We start from the raw sequence: 18,779 nt of genomic DNA, 5'->3' as shown, positions 1-18,779 counted from the left end.
CTAATTATGCTGGAGGAGGGAAGATTTGTGAGGAGCTCCAGCTCCTGGCGCTGGCTGACAACCCAGATACCAACCGTGGCCCCAGTTCTGGAACTTTCTGCAGCTAATTCTACATGCTTGAAGCACTGTCGCTTCAAATTAGGGAAGCAAATCCCCAAATGGAGGGGAAAGGGCTCCAGCAGAGAAATGCACAAATGTGTCAGCAGGGCTCTCAAACACGGTGTTGCTTTGCAGGAATTAAAAACGTCTAAAATGTTTTGTGTTTCCCTGTTGGGAGCTGGGAGTGTGGGGACCCTGAGAGCTCTTCAGGATTGCTGCAGATTCCTCAAGGAAGGTCCTGGGGAACTCAAGCAATGGTGATGGAAGGTCAAACATCCCATCTATTATTTCCCTGCTTTTCTAGGAGAGCCTTGGCCTCCAGCTGTGCCTCATCCCCTGCAGCTGGGGACTGCACTTTGGGGCGTTCTCACAACATCTGGCTGAGCACTGAAACCCTACAAAGGATCTGTGTCTTTCCAGCAGCACACCCTTCTCCAGGGAACACGTCCCCTGAAGGCTGCACTGAAGTGGTGAAGGATGGTGGCAATTAGCTAATTAGCTGCAGAGCCTTGATTGAGCAGGAGGGAGGCTGATGCTCTGCCTTCTGGCTGGTGTGGGACACGAGGCTGAAATGAGTTCCTACAGATGATCCACGGTTTGCATTCCTGCACGGGGGAAGTGGGGCAGAGCCAGAGGACTCTTGGCCAAAACCTCCGGGGAGGGACTTCAAACAAAGTCAGAAATGTTGCTGGGGTTGGAACAAGTCGATTTTAAGGTCCCTTCCAGCCCAAACCATTCTGTGATTTATGATAAATCTAATTTTACTGTCATAACCCAGGCTTCGTGGCACCATCTCCCAGCCCAACCTGCTGCCTTCCCTGCAGCACACGAGGGACTCAGTTCCCAACACTCTGGGAAGTTTTTCATTGCCTCTGCAGCTGAATAACTTAGTAACAATACTGCTGGCATTATCCAGCTATTTACCAGGCTAAAATTAGCCAAGTAGAGGGACTGTCGCAGTGTTAGTTAATTATGGAAGGCAAACAGAACAGTTCAGTGCAATGTCACTGCTGCTACCAGGGCTCATTTCCAGGAGGAAAGACTCAATAATAAATCTGCAACCATTTTGAGAACTGTCTTTAAACCCTCCTCCCCTTTTCTGCTGTCTTTCAGCAGAACAGATGTTGGTTTTCAACTGCAAACTGAGCTCAGAGTACTTTCCTTGCTAATCTAAAGCTGGATTTGCTCATGTAGTTTCATAACTGTTGCAACTTTAATGACTCCCAATTTTTTCTTCTACCGTGTTCAGAGGTTTTCCTATTCTCAGTTTCATGTTTGGAAAAAGCCCTCTCTATTTAGCTTTTGGAATTAAGAGAGGGATCATTGCTAAGGACTCTATTCCTTTCCACTCCCCCCTCTCCATCCTGCTCCCAAAAATACACACGATTTTTGCTCATTTGGTGCAAACTTCTGCAGGCAAGAATTCAAACACATCCCAGAGCTGTGTTACTTGAGCAGCAGTTTTTGAGAGTGAGAGAGGAACAGCCGTGATGCTGTTGGAGCACTCACTGATGGAAATTAAACCCAGAAATGTGACTGCAGCCCATTCCAGCTGCAACCACCCAGCACCATCCCCCCTTCCCTGGGCAGAGCTCGGGGCAGGATCAGGCTGAGGGCACTTTGTCAGGAATTACAGACCCCGGAGTCACACAGCAGTGATGTTCTCCTATCGCCACTTTACACAGCACAGACTCTTCCCTCCTCCTCAGCTTCTCTTAACTCAAAAACTAATTCCCCAGCTTATTCTCCCCTGCTCGGCAGTCCAAAGCAGCTGTGGAAAACCCCAGGACAGGGGCTTTTACTGCAAACACTATCAGCCCTTTGCAGCCCAGGCCCCCTCCCATGGAAGGGGTGGATGGAGGCAGCTCTTGCAGAGGTTTTGCTGCAGCTCCAGCTGCGGGCACAGCACAGCCTCTGCCCTGGAGGAGATGGGGACAGGGCACAGCCTCTGCCCTGGAGGAGATGGGGACAGGGCACAGCCTCTGCCTTAGAGGAGATGGAGAGCTTTGGGAAGCTCCCTGGGGCCCAGGGAAGGCAGGAGGCACCACCTCTGCCTCCAAAGTGACACTGGAGCTTGCCCTCACTAAGCTCTTTTTAATTAAAGGGCTGGAGATTTAAACTCTTGTGCTGCTCCTGTAGGTCTGAGGGTACTGGAATCACCCGGGCCTGGTTTTCCTTCTGCAGCCTTTGGTTTAATCTGCCTCACTTCTTTGATCCCCTGACTTTCTGTGCCTTTCTGGCGCAGTCCTTCAATCTCAGCTAGGAAATAAAAGTACACGTCTGTGGAAGGTTTTTGCCAGAGGAAAATTCTGCTTGTTTTTGCCTCCCAGACGGGATGTCGGGCAGGAATTGTTCCCTGGCAGGATGGGCAGGCCCTGGGATAGAATTCCCAGAGCAGCTGTGGCTGCCCTGGATCCCTGGCAGGCTGGACATTGGGGCTGGAGCACCTGGGACAGAGGGAGGTGTCCCTGCCATGGCAGGGCTGGGAATGGGATTTCAGGTCCCTCCCAAGATCCTGTGCCCAGCCCAGTGAGGGTGTCCTGCTGGAGAGCAGCAACAGGAAACATCCCCAAGGAAATGAGGGTTCACCACAAACACCCAGTGTTGGGCAAGATGAATCAGGGACACCTTATAAATATGATTGCTTAGCAAAAGATTCTGAAAATATGAAACCTATAATTGAAATAGAAATGAAAGCTTACTTTGAGTTGTAGGATACCGAGTCTTAGTTCCTATAGAACCTGAAAACAATGGTCTAGCTGAAGGAGAATCCCTTTGGATTGAACAACACCTTTCTGCTGGCTGAGGGATCCAAAGGTCAATGTAGCAACACAGAAGTCTAAAGAGTAGCTTTTAGAGTTTAAAATATAACACAGTATGGTAATATAGAAGTTCTTATAGGCTGTATGTAGATTCTATAGGATTTTGTGTCTTGTGTTGGTTGGTCACTGTAAATTAGAATATTCATCACAAAAAGAGATATAATGGATTGTAACAAGGACCTTGCTCTCTCACCCTTCCTCTTCCCCCTGCTCTCGCTCTCTCCTGCTCTCTCCCCCTGCCCTTTGCTCTCTCTCTCCCTTCTCTCTCAGCTCTCCCCTGCTGTTCTCTCTCCCTCTCTCTTTGGGATTCCCTCCAGCCCAGGCTGGTGGCTGAAGGCAAGGCCCTTTTACCCACGGCCCTGCAATAAACCCACATGTTCTAGAATATACAGGTGGGCAGAATTCCTTGTCCCAGCCGTCCGCGGATTTGCCTACACCCCAGGACCTGTTCCCCCCTGCCAGGCCCGAGGAGGGGAGTTCAGCTCCCACAGACTCCTCTGTGGCAGCGAGCAGCTCCCCAGAGCTCCATCCCACGGCCAGGAGACAGAGCAATCCACAAACTCTGGAACCAACATCCACATTGACAGCACCAGCAGCCAGGGTTCAGGGGCTGGGGATGGCTCCGGGGCAGGGCAAAGCCTGGACCAGGATACACCCACGGCAGGGACAGGGATGCGGGAGAGGCTGCCCAAAACGGGGAGAGAAGAGGACAAAGACACAAAGGCTGGAGGGAAAGACACAGCGATGGGAGCACAAAGACAGAAGGGGACAGGCCAGCACTACCACGACACAGCTGCCAGCCCGGGCCAGCCCCGGGCACCGATGGCAATGAGCCCCTGCAGGCACCGACCCTCCTGCTGGGGATACTGACCTGGGCTGGAGACACCACTAGAGGTAGTAGGCTCAATAATTTCTACAAAAAGGGAAAAAGGAAAACAAAAAACCAAAAAAACAAACAAAAAGAAAAGGGGAAAAAAAAGAGAACATTTGGGAGTTAATCACACATGGAAGACAAGTACAGAATGAGACAGCAAACAGTCATGCAAGAGACAGCACAGTTCAATCTCGAGTGAGGCTGGGGCAGAGCTCCGTGCCCTTGATCCGTGTTCTGTGCACACCGTCAGCACCATCACACTGCCACTGGCCAAGCTTGCTGCCCCTGGAGCCCTCCAGCTCCTCCTGGAGCCACCAAAACCTGAGAGAAAGAGCTTTGTTCACTCCATCCAAGGCAATTTCCTCCCATGAATATCAGTCAAGGTAACAATTTTGAACAAAGAATGTTTAAAAACGATGGCTTTGTGCTTGGGTGAACTTTTAAGAAGGCGCATCTTTTTAATTATTGAAGTCTTTCCAGAAGAAAAACATTTCTCAGAAACATCAAACCCATTTGGAAGTTGTTTACTTCCCCCAGGGCAACTAATACAAACAGGCAAAGTTAAGAGACGACACAGTTCTCCTGCATCCAGCCTAATGAAACAATCACCTGTGGCTTTTCATTATAATTTGACTTTGGAATTCATTATTCTGGGCCTTTTTATTAGCTTTGAATAGTGCTATGCAAAATGAAATACCGGTCCCAATTAATCTTGCACGGAAGCAAGCTCCCATCTCAATGCAGCAATTCAAAACTCCTCATAAAAAAGGTTTAACAAAATTACCGAGCTCAAAAGATCATTGACCATATCTCGGCTATAACAAGAAACTAATGAAAAAAAATGGGAGCGAGTTGACAAGCAGGGATGTGCAGGGAATGGCTGAGCACACACACACCAGCTCCTGGGCAATTTTGAGGGCTTTTTTTCCACCCACAATTGCTTTTCAGGTTAATACTGTGCAAACACGAGTCCAAGAGAAAGAGCAGACAAATATTTCCCCAAATAAAAAAAGTTATGAAAGTTTCTTTACCCAAGTGCTAAACTTCTGCTAATGCAGAAGAATGTTTCCAACCTTAAAAGCAATTACTCAACACCTTGACAAACACACCGTGGCTGCTGGTGAACCCAAATCACGTTCTAGGAGTAAAATGGAATTTGAGCCGTGTTACACTTTTAATTGGCATTAAAATCCACGAAGTTGGAGACACCTTGAGCATAGAAAGGGTTTCAGGTGCTGAATTTCCTGACCCTGTGCAGGAGCAGGACAGATGGGTCCATCCCTGGATATCCCACATCCCACCATGGCAGTGGGCACTGGGCAGGTGGAGGTGATGGAGAGCAGCTCTCCATGCAGGAGCATCCCAGGGAAGTGCAGCTGCCTCCAGCAAGGAAGAGGAGGGATGGGGAGGATCCTCTGGGGGCTGCATTGTGCTTCAAAGCTCTGCTCAACTGGCCACAGCACAAACAAGGCTTTTCCCCAGAGTATTTGACAGATGGGAAGCAAAATTACCCAGAAATGCAGAAACGTGTGAGACACCAAATTGATTCCAGGGATTGCCTAAGTTGTGAGAAACTGTGGGTTTGTAACATTTGTGGGTTGGGAAAGGGGGAAAGAGCCACAAGGGGGAATTTGGGGGCTTTGGATCTCTCTGCTGAAAACCCCAAATCTGCTTTCCCCAAGAAAAAAGAAACTCAACATGAGGGCAAAAGGAAACTCAACAGAAATGAAAAGGGAAACTCAACATGAGGGAAAAGGGAAACTCAGCATGAGGGGGAAAGGAAAATCAACATGAGGGCAAAGGAAAGTCAGCATGAGGGGAAAGGGGAACTCAAGATGAGGGAAAAAGGAAATTCAGCATGAGAGAAAAAGGGAAACTCAACACGAGGGAAAAGGAAAACTCACCACAGCAAATGCTCCCACCCCAAAATACTCCCCAGAGGAAGGAGGTTGTGCCCCTGCACGGAGCAACCCTGACTCCAGCAGGAGAAACGGGAATTGGGGTCAAACAAGAGACTCAGAGAAAACAAAAGCCTATCAAGATATCCTTGATTTTGTATTTAAATGGCTGTTTTAAGTGTGACAATAAATTGATTTAGTGCTCCTTAACTTCTCCCACACCTCCACATTCTGAGCAATTGCAGCCTGCTCCTCATGGATAATTCTCGGCCTGGCTCGTATGTACTGTGCAATGATGACAAAAGTTATTTTTCTGGCCACCTCAAGTTAACAGCCATCTTTTTCTTGGCAATTTAGGAGTCAATCCTGGTGACTGTGGCTTCCTAGGAAAGGAAAAGTTCGGTTTCTCTTGCTGCAGATGAACACCATTCTTCCCAACAATCAGGCAAATTAACACCCTCAGTCAGTACAATATTTCATTAAAGAGCAAAGTACCCTACCCAAACCAGCAGGGATTGTGCTGGGATCGTGTCTCCCCGGGAAACATCGGATCTAGACTTAATTATAGGTGCTTAAGGTAGTAGAAAGTCACAGATTCCTGGCAGCATGGAGGCTGGGAGCGAAGGCGGTGATTTAATGTATTATTCTTGCAAAAAAAAAAAATCTCATTTTTAAATACATTATTAGATCAAGGCATTGGAGAGACAGATCTATTTCGAGTTTCAAGTTCTGAAACTCTTTGCAAATCTTTATTCATGAAAATGTTCAGGTCTATAGAGAGAAAACAAAACCAGCTGGTTCTGTAGAAGCGCACTAGGCTGGTTCATTCAAATTAAAATTAATTAATGACTCCTCAGGAGCACTGGGAGGCAGGGGTGCGTGGGCAAGAGTGGCACTGTGTTCACTGCACTTTCCTGGGACCCCAATCCTACTGTATCACGACTGCTCAGATTTCCAAGGGCGCTTGTGGAAAAAGAATCTGCAAGTCTAATGGAAACCCGTGACTTTCTGTGCCACCTCTGTGGCTGCAGTGGGGAATTCTCCTTGAGCCTGGTTCCCCAAAGCTGAGGAAGTGAGCAGGGAATGCCCAGCAGCTCCGGGTGTGCCCTTGCCAGAGCTGGGGCTGTGTGTGCAGGAGCCTGGGTGCCCTGCAGGAGCCTGGGCGTGCAGACCCCACCTCTCCTGGGCAGCCAGAACAGCCAAACCCAGCTCGTTCATTTAAAGCAGAGCTTTAAGTCAGGCTGGGTTCAAAAATATAAAACCAGGAATGTTCTGGGCTTAGGGATAGTGGCACAACACCCCAAACACAACACCCCACAGGAAAAGTGGGGATTTCTGCCCAGCCCTATATACACCAATGCCCCAACCCTCTGATTGACTTCCTGGCCTGAATTCATCAGCAAAGGCATTGCCACTCATATCCAAACTAAACCTGCCCTGGTGCAGCAGGGAACTGCTCTGGCAGGTGCTGGTGGGGCAGGGGCTCTGCTGGGGTGGAAAAGGGGAAATGTGGGTGCAGGAGTCTCTAGCCCGTTGTCATGGGAAGAAGCAAAGCCCGATGTTGTCCTCACAATCAGCGTTGGTTGGGGGTGGCGAGCCGGATCTGAGGCTGGAAATAACCCAGACAGTCAGCAGCTGAGTGGGTTTAAATGAAGTGGGAGAATAAACCCCACGGATTTGTAGCTGAAGCTCTAATCCTCAAAAGGGATACCTCTGGGGAATAGAAGCGCTAAAGGCAGCTGGGCCAGGGAGGTGAGGTGAAATGTCAAGGGCGTTTAGCACTGCCTTTCACCAAAGGCACAGAGATTGTATCTAAAAATTCTTCTGATCGCAGGCAGAAAAGGGCTGGCAGAGAAAACCTCTTCTCAGAATGGGAAAGCGCCCCATGAAAGGCTCCCCAGCACAAGGGGGGAAATTACAGGGAACAAAAGGAATTGGCTGCCAAAAGGTCCTGTCCGGGAAAGCCAGAAGGGCAGCTCAGACAGGGAACCACGAAAGCAAACCTGTGGAAGGCACTCCCTGACCCCAGAGACCACGGGATCATTGGGGCTGGAAGAGACCTCCAAGATCACCAAGTCCAAGTTATAAACAGCACCATGACCACTAAACCCCACAGTGAAGGAGTAAGGCACCTTGAGAGAAACGAGAGCCCCTCTGCTCGCAGAGAAATTCAGCATGGACCCAAAACTATTTTTGTCTCAGTTTTATCGCAAGCTGAAACCCTGGCAATTCCGCATAAAAACATGGAAATGGAAATTGCCAGCCCAAAGTTAAAGCAAAATTCAATCAGCTCAGGAGGCTGAGGTCAGAGGGATTTAAATATGTTTGCACATAAAATTGTGAAAACAACAGTAAATTCCTAGGCAGGGGAGGACAGCGGGACTGAGAATTACAGACGTGTTTGGGGAGGGCAGGACCCACAGCTGCAGCTGTCTGACATCCAAGGCTTGGGGAAAATATGAGCTGGGAGCAGCTATTAGAGGATACAGACAGGTAAAAACAAGCAGGTAAATAAACCCTGACTTTGAGTTTACCAGAGGCCAATTACTTGTGATTATTTGCCCAGAAAATCTCGCTGGATGTGGCTGGAAGGCAGCGATTCATCAGCCCCTGTTTGCCTGAGCAAAGGGAACAAACTGGGGGCAGATTCCTTCTGAAATCCCGTGGGGATCTGCACCTCTCCAGCCTGGCTGTGCTCCTGCTGCTCCTCCACGGAGCTCCTGGAGCAAACCCCAGCTCCTTGAAGGAGGAGACTGGATTAAATTGGGCAGGGATTACCCAAGGGAGCAGCGGGAAGGATTGGAGCTGACCCTGGCATGCTCCAGGCCCAGCCTCTCCATGGCAAAGTGTTGGAAGCCTGGATACTGAGAATTTTTAGAAACCCAGCTCTAACACCCCACAACACAGCCCAGCCTTTCATCCCCAAGAACCACAGAGAGCTCAGCAAAAGAGCAGAGCAGTGATTTCAGTCTGTGCCTGCAGCCAGGACAGGAGAGCCTCTGCCTCCCAGAGACATTCCTCCATCCATCCTTCCATCCATCCATCCCTCCATCCCTCCATCCCTCCATCCATCCATCCCTCCATCCCTCCATCCCTCCATCCATCCATCCCTCCATCCATCCCTCCATCCATCCATCATCCATCCATCCATCCATCCATCCATCCATCCATCCATCCATCCATCCATCCATCCATCCATCCATCCATCCATCCCAGGAGCCCTGGGCACTGCCCATGGCATTTCCAGCATTTCCATTTAACCACCACAGTTCCCATGCTCTTCTCCAGTTCTCTGCAGCCTCTCCCAGCACGGGCTCAGCACCAGCCCATCCCCAGACCAGCTCTGGAGTTACAGCTTTGGATCCCACTTTTTGGCTCCATGGTCCCTCATTTCATCCCTCTGCAGCTGGTCCAAACCCAAACTGTTGTGTTTGGCACAATTAAAGCTGCTACAGGGGAACCAGGTCTTAAAAATGAAAAATGTGCTTTAGTGGGAGTGAAGCCACACCTCATTTCTGGTTTTTGGAATAAAATGGATTGCTTTAATGAGTTCTCAGTGTTCTTCACTGTCTCAGGGGCAGAAAACCCAACTTGTTTCCCAAGGAACAGAAACTCTGGAGTGTTTCATTGCTTCCTGCAGCCCCTCACACGTGCCTTTGGTCTCTGTCACTCCTCAGGGATTTGTCAGGGCAGGTTAAAGTGGATTTTGGGAGAGGTTCTTTCCTCAGAGGGTGCTGGGCTCTGCCCAGGCTCCCCAGGGAATGGGCACATTCCCAAAGCTGCCAGAGCTGCAGGAGCTCTCGGGATGGCTGGGATTGTCCTGAGGAGAACGTTTCCCAGCTGGAGAACACAAAATCCTTTTTTTTCCATTTCCATCTGCATCAGTGCAATTGTTTGACTTTGATATTTCAACTTGGAGGAATCAATAACTGGACCAAAACACAACTGGCAGTTAAATACCAACTCATTAGTTAATTAAAAAAAAATGCTCATAACTGCTTCAATTTATGACCTTTGATAATTAACTGGGCTTATTTAAGCTAATCTCCCCCAGGCTTCATCAGCTTTGTTAAAGATTAATGATTTATTGTGAAATCGAGGTCTCCAAGCCTAGAGAAGCCAGAGCCTGTTTGAGCACCACGAAAAATGGAAAAACACTTCATAATAAATCTTTTGGATGGAAACTCTGAGTGGATGGGGCAGAGACGTGACCTTAATTTATTCCGTGTCTTTCTCTCACCCTTAATATTTTGCAATTACAATTAGAGCTTTTCTGCAGGTTTGAGTTATTACACCTTAATTGCCTCGTAATGGTTTATTTTATTTAAATGGTTTATTCTTTTATTACAAGATGATAAATATTTAATAGCTCTACACTGGTGAGACGTTAAAAAAATAATAATTGTGAACTTGAAGTTTGAAATTGTCAGGGAGTTTTTCTCACTCCATCCTCCAGCAGCTCTACACCTCCAGCTGATTGTTTTGCTTAATAGCAAAGGGTTCTCAATAAATATTCAAGCATTTTTAAGGCTGTTGAAAACCACATTATTGACACCTTTTTGTGCCCAGTTGTACAAGAAGCCCAATGGAAGGTAATTTTTAAGAGCCTCCAGGTTTGTGGATTCCAGCCCTGAGTCCCAGACTTGTTCTCAGCTGGCAGCACAATGGGATGAATTTCAAATTTGACTTAAATTCAGATGGAATTTGATTCCCTTATGGAGAGGCAAAGACACTAAACACATGGTTTTGATGCCCCAGTCTACTAAAAGCTTTTTCATTTTTTTTTAATTTTTTAATAAGTTCCAGCATGTTTTATGTAGGATGAAGAATTTTATAGTGTGAAAAAATCAATTTAACTTAATTTAATTTAGTTTAATTCAATTTCATTTAATTTAAATGTGAGGGGCGGCGCTATGTGTGTGTGTGTGAACCAGCCACAGACAAATTTGTATTTTCATTAAAAACATTCGAAATAATATTTTAATTAAAGGTCGCACATTTGATTCTCTTGGCAGTAAAAATATGCAGTTTCCATCCTCACTTTCACAACAATTTCACATCTATAAGACACTGGTATGTGCTTAAGGCTTTACCTCTCATAGGGCTGCCTGCATTTTGAATAAATGAATAAATCAGGGAACATTGTCCTCAGCAAATGGGTGCTGGCAAAAGCAGCCATCCACCTGCAGGCTGCTTTTTGAGTGTCACGAAAATACACCCACTAATGTCTTTGCACCAGTATTTACAGCACTAAACCATCAAAAACGAAAAAGTGCAATATGGGGAGAGAAAAAAAAAATAAATCTACTAAATGAATCAGGGGTTTGATCAGATTTGAGAAATAAATGGGAGCAGAGAGATCCTGCCAGGTTTCAGAAGGACCCAGGGGTGCCTGGATGTGGATTCGATATTTTCTGAGCATGAGAAGAGCTTTCCTCTTCTCAAGGAATACTTTTTAACAGTTTGCTCTTTTAAAACAACTTTTAATTTTTTTTTGCAACAACAGGTGTTGTTTGTTATTTTTGTTACTTAGTTACTAGGAGAGGTTTCAGTTTTTATGGACTAATAACGAGCTTTTTTAGTGTAGCATGTTATAAAAAGGTTAAATGAATTGCAAATAAAGTCTTTTGATTTTTACCGCTTTTTGACAGGAGTCAAGCACTTTTATTTTGTGTCCTATTGCGATACCTGGAGAGGCTCCTGCAAGCCAAACCCAGAGGAAAAGCTCAGCCAGGGCAGGTCTGGGCCTGGGAGGGCAAAGGGCAATGGATTGTTTGGTGTCAGATGCCAAATCCCAAAGGAGTTCCCCCCACACTCTGCACCAGTTGCAGGACGCATCCCAGTGGTATCAAAACTAAAGGCAGTAAAAGCACAGGTGATCTGCAGGCTCTGTGCAGGAGCTGTGTTTATGAAATACCCCACAGGCTTTACAGTCTTTGCCCTCCAGTGAGGATGAGAAAAGCCCCTCTGGGGATGTGAGTCCTGACATTCCTTCCTCAGCCAGGCTGCAGCCAGAGCCAAAGGGAAAATCCAGTTTTTACCCACCAGCAGCCCAGGGAAAGGCTGGGAGAGTTTCCTGCTGCAGCCCAGCTGGCCCGGGGTGCCTGGGTCAGATCAAACCCTTTTCTGCCCCAGAGATGGGGCAGCTGAGAGGCTTTTTAAAAACTTTTATTCCATTTTCAGTCTCATGTGAGACATACAGGTGTCATACAGGTGTTACAATTCACACCAGCACAATCAGAAGCCGAACTACTTCTTAATTACAATCATTGCAAGCATTTCTTGGCCTGTCAGCTTTTGCCACACCATGCCTTAAAGCCAATCACCTAAAATCACCCCTTGTGGGTCCTGCTACAATGCACCTTTCATGGTTTTATTTCTCCAAAGTATCCCATCTGATTTGCAAGGCCATCCTTTGAAACTCGTTTCCAGTTCCATTTCTCTCTCAGCAACGTCTGTCCTATCCCTTGGCATTTCCAAATCAGCATTTCTTATCTCAGGGTTTGCATGCCAGGCTTTAAAAATTCTCTGCAAATCTATTTCCCACACCTGGGCACCCACCTCAGCTCGAATGGTGGGATGTCCCATCAGGGGAAGCATCTCCAGGGTCCCACAGGTCCTGACAGTCAAGGGCACCCCAAACCCCAGGGCTGAGCCCTGTGCGCATGGGGACCAGCAGGGGACCAAAGGACAAAGCCTGTGACTGTCCCTGGATCCCTGGAAGTGTCCCAGGCCAGGCTGGACAGGGCTTGGAGCAGCCTGGCACAGTGGAAGTGTCACTGCCAGGGCAGGGGTGGCACTGGGTGGGCTTTGACTCCCTCCCAGTCCCATTGGGAGACAAAAATAAACCATGTTTTTAATTCACATGGGTGGAGGAGAAGGAATATCTTTGCTCGTGGAAGAGAAAAAAAGGAGAACATTTCAATTTGGGACACCTGAGCTGAGGAATCTGGTCCTGAGCCTGCCCAGTCCTGGTGTCACCCGTGTGCTCTCTGTGCCTGGGTGACAAAGGCAGGTGAGGCAGAGAGAGAAACCCACTGGATTTCACACATTTGGATGTGTCTGCGTCACCAAAGGGACACAAAAGACAGAGCTTTGATTTAGTCATTCAAGCTGCAGCGTTCTAAAGGATAAACAATATTTGCTCACCAGTCCTCACTCCCCATTTCGGATTTTTCCAGGGAAAACTGCTGCTTTAATGATTTTTACAGCTGTTGAGACCGTAACAGAATGAAGAGAGAGTGACAAAGTTGGCTGTGTCCTTTGAGCTCGGTCTTTCATTCACACAGATAAATGGAAGCTCATGAATAATGCAGACCTGGAAATCTGTTAGCATTTTCCCGCTCGGAAACATATGATTAGCACTGCTCTGACTCCCAGTAATGATATTCCTGTTCTCAGAGGTCACTCTTTAAAAAAATCTGCACAACTGTGGCTGCATTTCTGGAAATAAACACGGCAAAATGCACCTTGGGGCTGCAGCAGGGGACACCTGTGAGGGTGCAGATAGGTCCTGGGGCACGAGGGACTCGTCTGTCCCTGACCCAGGGACTCAGGACAGCAGCTGACCCAGCAGCTCACACAATCCCACACTGGCCTGGGAGCTGTTGGAACCCGGGAGGATGAGAATTTTCAGGTTTTCTGTGCTAACAGGTGCTGACCCTCAGGCAGGCATTTGACTGCATTTGACCTGAGGCCGTGGAACAGGCTCCCAAAATTGAGTGACAGCCCTGGGGTTATGGAGTTTTGATGGTGTTGTGTGATCTCACAGGGTGGAAAACTTAGATTTGGGATTTTAGTGGTTACTAGTGTGTGTGAGCCAAGATAGAAGATTTAAGGTGTTGTTTAAATCATTCTTCTTCACCTTCTTCTTCCTGGGTTTGGCTGTTTTTCTGTGATTGGTCAATAAAGTCCACATTGTGGGCTTCAAGTGGTTAAATATTGGGTTTAAAGTAAAAATAATTGAGGTGGCATTTCATAATTGGACAGATTCTCCTTGAAAAGAGTTTATAGAGAAAAGTTCTCCATTTTACCTCATTTCTCTACCTTGCTAGTTAGGCTCATGAGTAGGTAAATAAATAAGAATTAATAAAGGTTCTGATGTTCCATGGACCTCAAATCCCACCCAGAGCCACCCCTGCCATGGCAGGGACACCTCCCACTGTCCCAGGCTACTGCAGCCCCAATGTCCAGCCTGGCCTTGGGCACTGCCAGGGATCCAGGGGCAGCCACAGCTGCACTGGGAATTCTATTCCAGCGCTTCCCCACCCTGCCAGGGAACAATTCCTGCCCAACATCCCATCCAGCCCTGCCCTCTGGCACTGGGATCTCATCCCTACATTTACCAGAAAACCAGGAGAAGGAACCAGAGGAATCTGCCTGAATTACATGGGAGCAGCAGCTGGGACATGGGGAGGTGACTGGGGAGGGCCACAGGAACTTCAGGAACCCAAAATCCCAGGGCTTGTGGGGCATTTGGGGCCCAAGGGACGGTCCCTGTGGGATTGGGTGGCTCAAGACACAGTCCCTGTGGGATTGGGCTCAGTGGGGCAGCCCAGGGAAACACTCCCCTTACCGAGAGAACTCGGATTTTGGACCCCAGCAGCTCCTGGGGGTTCCCTGGGTGGGTGGGTGGAAGGCTGGAGTAGAGGCATGGACACCCCTTCCCAGGCCAGCAGCCTTTCCCCCAGCAGGCTGTCCCTCCCCTCCATGGATTCCTCTGCTCCACAGATTCCTCTGATCCCTCTGATCCCTCTGATCCCCTCTGCTCCATGGATTCCTCTGATCCCTCTGACCCCCTCTGATCTCCTCTGATCCCCCTGATCCCCTCTGATCCCTGGATTCCTGCGATCTCTGATCTCCTCTGATCCCTCTGCTCCCTGGATCCCCGTCCCACTCGGGGCCAGCCCCATCCCCACACTCCTCGCAGGGTCGAACACGTGCCCAGAGCTGGATCCTCCTCAGCTGCTCTGCTATTTGCTTTCACTGGCACAGCAATTTGTGAATAAGTTATTTAGTAATTACTGCGTAATTATAGCTCTGCTGATCCCTGACGAGCCCAAGCCCACAGACAATGCCTATCAAATGAATCATTACAATCTCGATAAATTACACGGGAGATGTGCCCATGTCATGATGAGATTCATCAAATGACTACAATTTCGGTGAAAGGAGATTAATTAAGATGGAGTTGGAGTTTAAGAAGGAGCAGATTATCCTTCTCCCCTGTGCCCAGCTCTGGAGGCACCTCTGGGTGCTGTGTCCAGCTCTGGATCCTCAGCACAGCAGGGACAGGAGCTCCTGGAGCTGAGGAAAGGCCTGGAGCGCCTCCGTGCCCAGGAGAGGCTGAGGGAGCTGGGGCTGCTCAGCCTGGAGAGGAGCCCCAGGGAGAGGGGCTCTCAGCCCTGGGCATCCCTGTCTGTCCCTGAGTGTCCCCAGGTGTCCCTGGGTGCCCCTGTTTGTCCCCAGGTGTCCCTGGGTGTCCCCAGGTGTCCCTGTCTGTCCCTATCTGTGCAGGAAGGTCAGAGCATGGCCCAAGCTCTGCTCCAGGCCCAGCAATGGCACCAGAGGAATGAGCAGGGATTGATCCCAGCAATTCCCCCTGCACAACTTCTCTCCTGGGCAGCGCCCAGCCCTCAACAGATTGTGCAAAGAGGCTGTGGAATCTCCTCTCTGGGGAAATTCCAGAACCGTTGGGACACAATCCTGTGCTCTGGGGTGACACCAGTGACACTCTGTGGTCCCTCCCTGAGCCAGCCTGGCACCCACGACCTGAGTGGGACCTTCCCGGAGCCCCAGAGGGCAGCAGGGCAGGGGGAAACCCTGATGTGGGTGACTGCAGTGCCAGAGGAGCCCCGGGGACACAGCTGCCTTCCCTGGGCACTGATGGGTCCTGGGGACAGGAGCAGGGCATGAGCCATGGAACCAGGGACACCGAAACCCTCAGAGCACCTGAAAAAGGACTTTCCAAACGGAGAACGCACCTGGAAAAGGACTTTCCAAAAGGAGAATGCACCTGGAAAAGGACTTTCCAAAGTGCTTTTGGGAACCAGACCTCCTTTATACAACATTCTGATATTATCCAGACATTCCTTATACAACATTCTGCTCTGATATTAGCAGCAGCCAATTTTTTTCTTTTAAACTCAGCACTCGATTAAGACGAATAAATCAAATTATCTTGAAGGATAAGCTGAAGGAATGCACCGAACTACCTCTGGCTGTAAAATTACCGTTTAAACTCTCCCTCCCCAACATTTCTGTGCCCTTTGATCCAGAGAAGCCACAGGGCGATTCCAACTCCCATTTCCCGTTCCTGCAGCACCCTGGACAGCTCAGCACCCGCCTCGGGAAAAGACAATTCACGGCCTAAATTAAAGCTGCTGCGTCGTCAGAGGGTGCAGTCACTCCAGAAGATTTGTCCCTTAATTCCTCACATCTCCAGCAATTTTAAAAAATTTAAAGTTTGCTTCTCTCCCTTGGAATGTAATTTTAACTGAATAAGTTAACAGAATTTAAATGATCCAGCCCTCATGGCTGTGTTTTATTTTTGAATAAAGTTGGTAAATCTAAACACTGCCAAGCCTTAAAAAAATCTGAATATTGGGGCAATTTATAGGAAATGGCCTCTACAGGAACAGCGCCTTTCCCCACAGTTAAAATTCAAATTATTGCTGTAGGTGCTTCATGGCAGGACATTTAAAAGTCAAGAAATCAGCTTTGTTGTTTTAGATGTGCAGGGGAAAAAGGAACTTTCTGAACAATTCATTACAGGCCTTTTTCTGTGAGCAGTTCTGCCATCAGCCACCAAAGCCTCTGATGCCAGAGCCTCCCACCCGAGGCTGGGGAGAGCCCTGAGAAGAGAAACGCTTTTTATGCTGAATTTATTATTGCAAATCCAGCCCAAATCTCCCCACACAAACCCGGAGGTGGGATGAAGGGGAGCAGTAATTGGGCTCTTGATTTTCCAGGCTCGTCGGGGCACCTCAGCATTTTGTTACTTCCGCGGTTCAGCACAGAGGTTAATTAGTGCTCTGGCGTGGGCTGGCTGAAAACCTCTTGTTTTCAAACCTCTGAAGTTATTTTTAGGTTTTTAGCTCTGTCTGCAGCCAAAAAAAAGGAAAAGATTTATTTTTCCTGCCCTTCCTCTTTTCCTTCAGACACTCGAGAGCTCACGGCAGCAGTGGGAGCTGTGGAATCACCATCTCTCTGTATTTCCTGGAAATCCCTAAATTACAGACACTTGGCTCCATAGAAGCACACAAACTTTACCAGGTAAATGTTTGGGTTTAAGCAAACGCTTCTGTCAATTAACCCAGAATTTATCTGGGAAATTATTTCAGTTTTGGCATTTTCCAGCCTGTTAGATTATTTTCTTAAATACCAAAGCCTTGGATTTAAAATCCATTTTCTGATCTCTCTGAAAACTCAGGATATCCTTGATCAATATCTAATTCCTTTGTAAAACCCCCTGAGCTTTGCTCAACAACCTGAGTTGAAAATAATTTCTGCACTTAATAACCTTCTGATGAAGAAGTGCTTTGCATTGGGTTTAAAATTCGTCCCTGCTCAGTGTAAGTGACTCTCTCCTGGGTGTGGGTTATGAGAAAACTTCCCAATGCACCTTCTCCAGACTCGCCAATATTCCATAACCCACTTTTCCAGCCCAGGATAGACAGTAATTGTCTTTAATCCCTTCACTTGGGGATTGTTTCATCCTCCATTTCCTATCTCCCCTTCCTGCGCCTCCTCCCTCCCTCCTCTCAAAGTTTGGAGGCCAAGCTGAAGTTTGTGCTCCAGACTGAGCTGTAAAATACATTTATATAATTTCTGCTTTATTATTATAAATATTATCATATTTATAGTGCTAATTATAGCACTTCTTGTCTTTATCCCCTTTGTTACACAAAGTATTCTTCGGGTTTTTACTTTTTTTTAGTTTAGCTTGAGGTTTTCCCACTCTGAGAAGAAACTGGAGTTAGAGTGAGCCCTGTGCTTCTCCCCCTGAGGGGGCACAGGCAGGGAATGAAGAGCCAGGGATGAGCTGGAATGTTTGAATTCACTGTTTGGACAACACTCCCAGGGGCAGGGAGGGGGTGTGCAGGGCCAGGAGGTGGCCCAGTGTCGCTGTGGGTCCCTCCTAACTCAGGATATTCCAGGGTTTGATGATCATTGACTCATAATTGAGATGAAGATTTGGCCATGCTTCAACCCCTCTGATTTAACCAGGGGGGTGAGGAGATGGGCCTGAGCCCCCTGAGCTGTGGGTAACTGCAGAATTCATGAATATAAACACAAACGGAACAAACCAGAGCATGGGGGAACCTCAGCAAGAACCCACAGCAAAGGGCCCTGGGCTTCTGTTTGATTTTTGTTTGATTTCTTTTCCTGATTCACTCTCAGGCCTTTCAATTTCTGCTAAATGTCAAGGAGAAACTTGTGTTCCTGGCCTTGCTCAAATGGGTTATTTCTGCCTCATCCCATCTCAGTCACTTATTGTCACATAATTCATAATAAAACTCAAGCTGGAAAATGGATTTAGAGAAAATTCCTTCATAACTCTGGGTAATTGTTACCTGGAGCAGCAGTTGGCATCCATATGGAGGGAGCTCAAACCCACCGTTTAACAGAATTATTATGACTTACACAAATGGGGGATTTGGCCATTTATCTAATTCCCTGTGAATATATGAATGTGAGGAGCCGAGTTCCCAGCTCTGCCTCAGGAATCTGCTCTGGGATGGCAGAGAGGCTCTGCCTCAGCTGAGAGAGAGGCACCAGGAAGGTTTTCTTGTACACCTTGGGCAGGGCAGGAGCCTGGCCAGGGCTACACCCAGGGAGGACCCAAAATGGATCCAAAATGGTCACAAAATGGACACAAAATGGTCAAGAAGTGGTCACAAAATGGACAATTGGTCACAAAATGGACAATTGGTCACAAGGTCTCACATTTTTCTAAGTTTTGGTCCATTTGCACATTGGGGTTGAATTGTCCCATTCCAGCTCCAGGCTGTGAGGTCCCATCCTTCTTGTCCCTCCCTCCAGCCCACCCTTGTTTGTGCTTTGGGACTGAAAGTTGTCCTTGGT

General features: G+C 47.9%; 1 protein-coding gene across 2 annotated transcripts in view; it reads right to left on the bottom strand.

Annotated features, from left to right (window-relative positions):
• Positions 1–18,779, bottom strand: part of NEGR1 (neuronal growth regulator 1) — a 169,262-nt gene that overhangs the window by 17,123 nt on the left and 133,360 nt on the right. Inside the window, exon 7 of one of the 2 annotated variants that reach the window (XM_066325306.1) lies at positions 3,793–3,834. The exons of the other annotated variant lie outside the window; for it this stretch is intronic. Coding sequence (XP_066181403.1) covers positions 3,793–3,834 — 42 coding nt within the window. The remainder of the gene's footprint in view (positions 1–3,792; positions 3,835–18,779) is intronic. 2 annotated transcript variants of the gene reach the window in all.

The sequence above is a fragment of the Sylvia atricapilla genome, chromosome 9 (genome assembly GCF_009819655.1).
Source record: "Sylvia atricapilla isolate bSylAtr1 chromosome 9, bSylAtr1.pri, whole genome shotgun sequence".
Taxonomy (NCBI): Eukaryota; Metazoa; Chordata; class Aves; order Passeriformes; family Sylviidae; genus Sylvia; species Sylvia atricapilla.
This window is presented reverse-complemented; position numbering and strand designations above follow the sequence as displayed.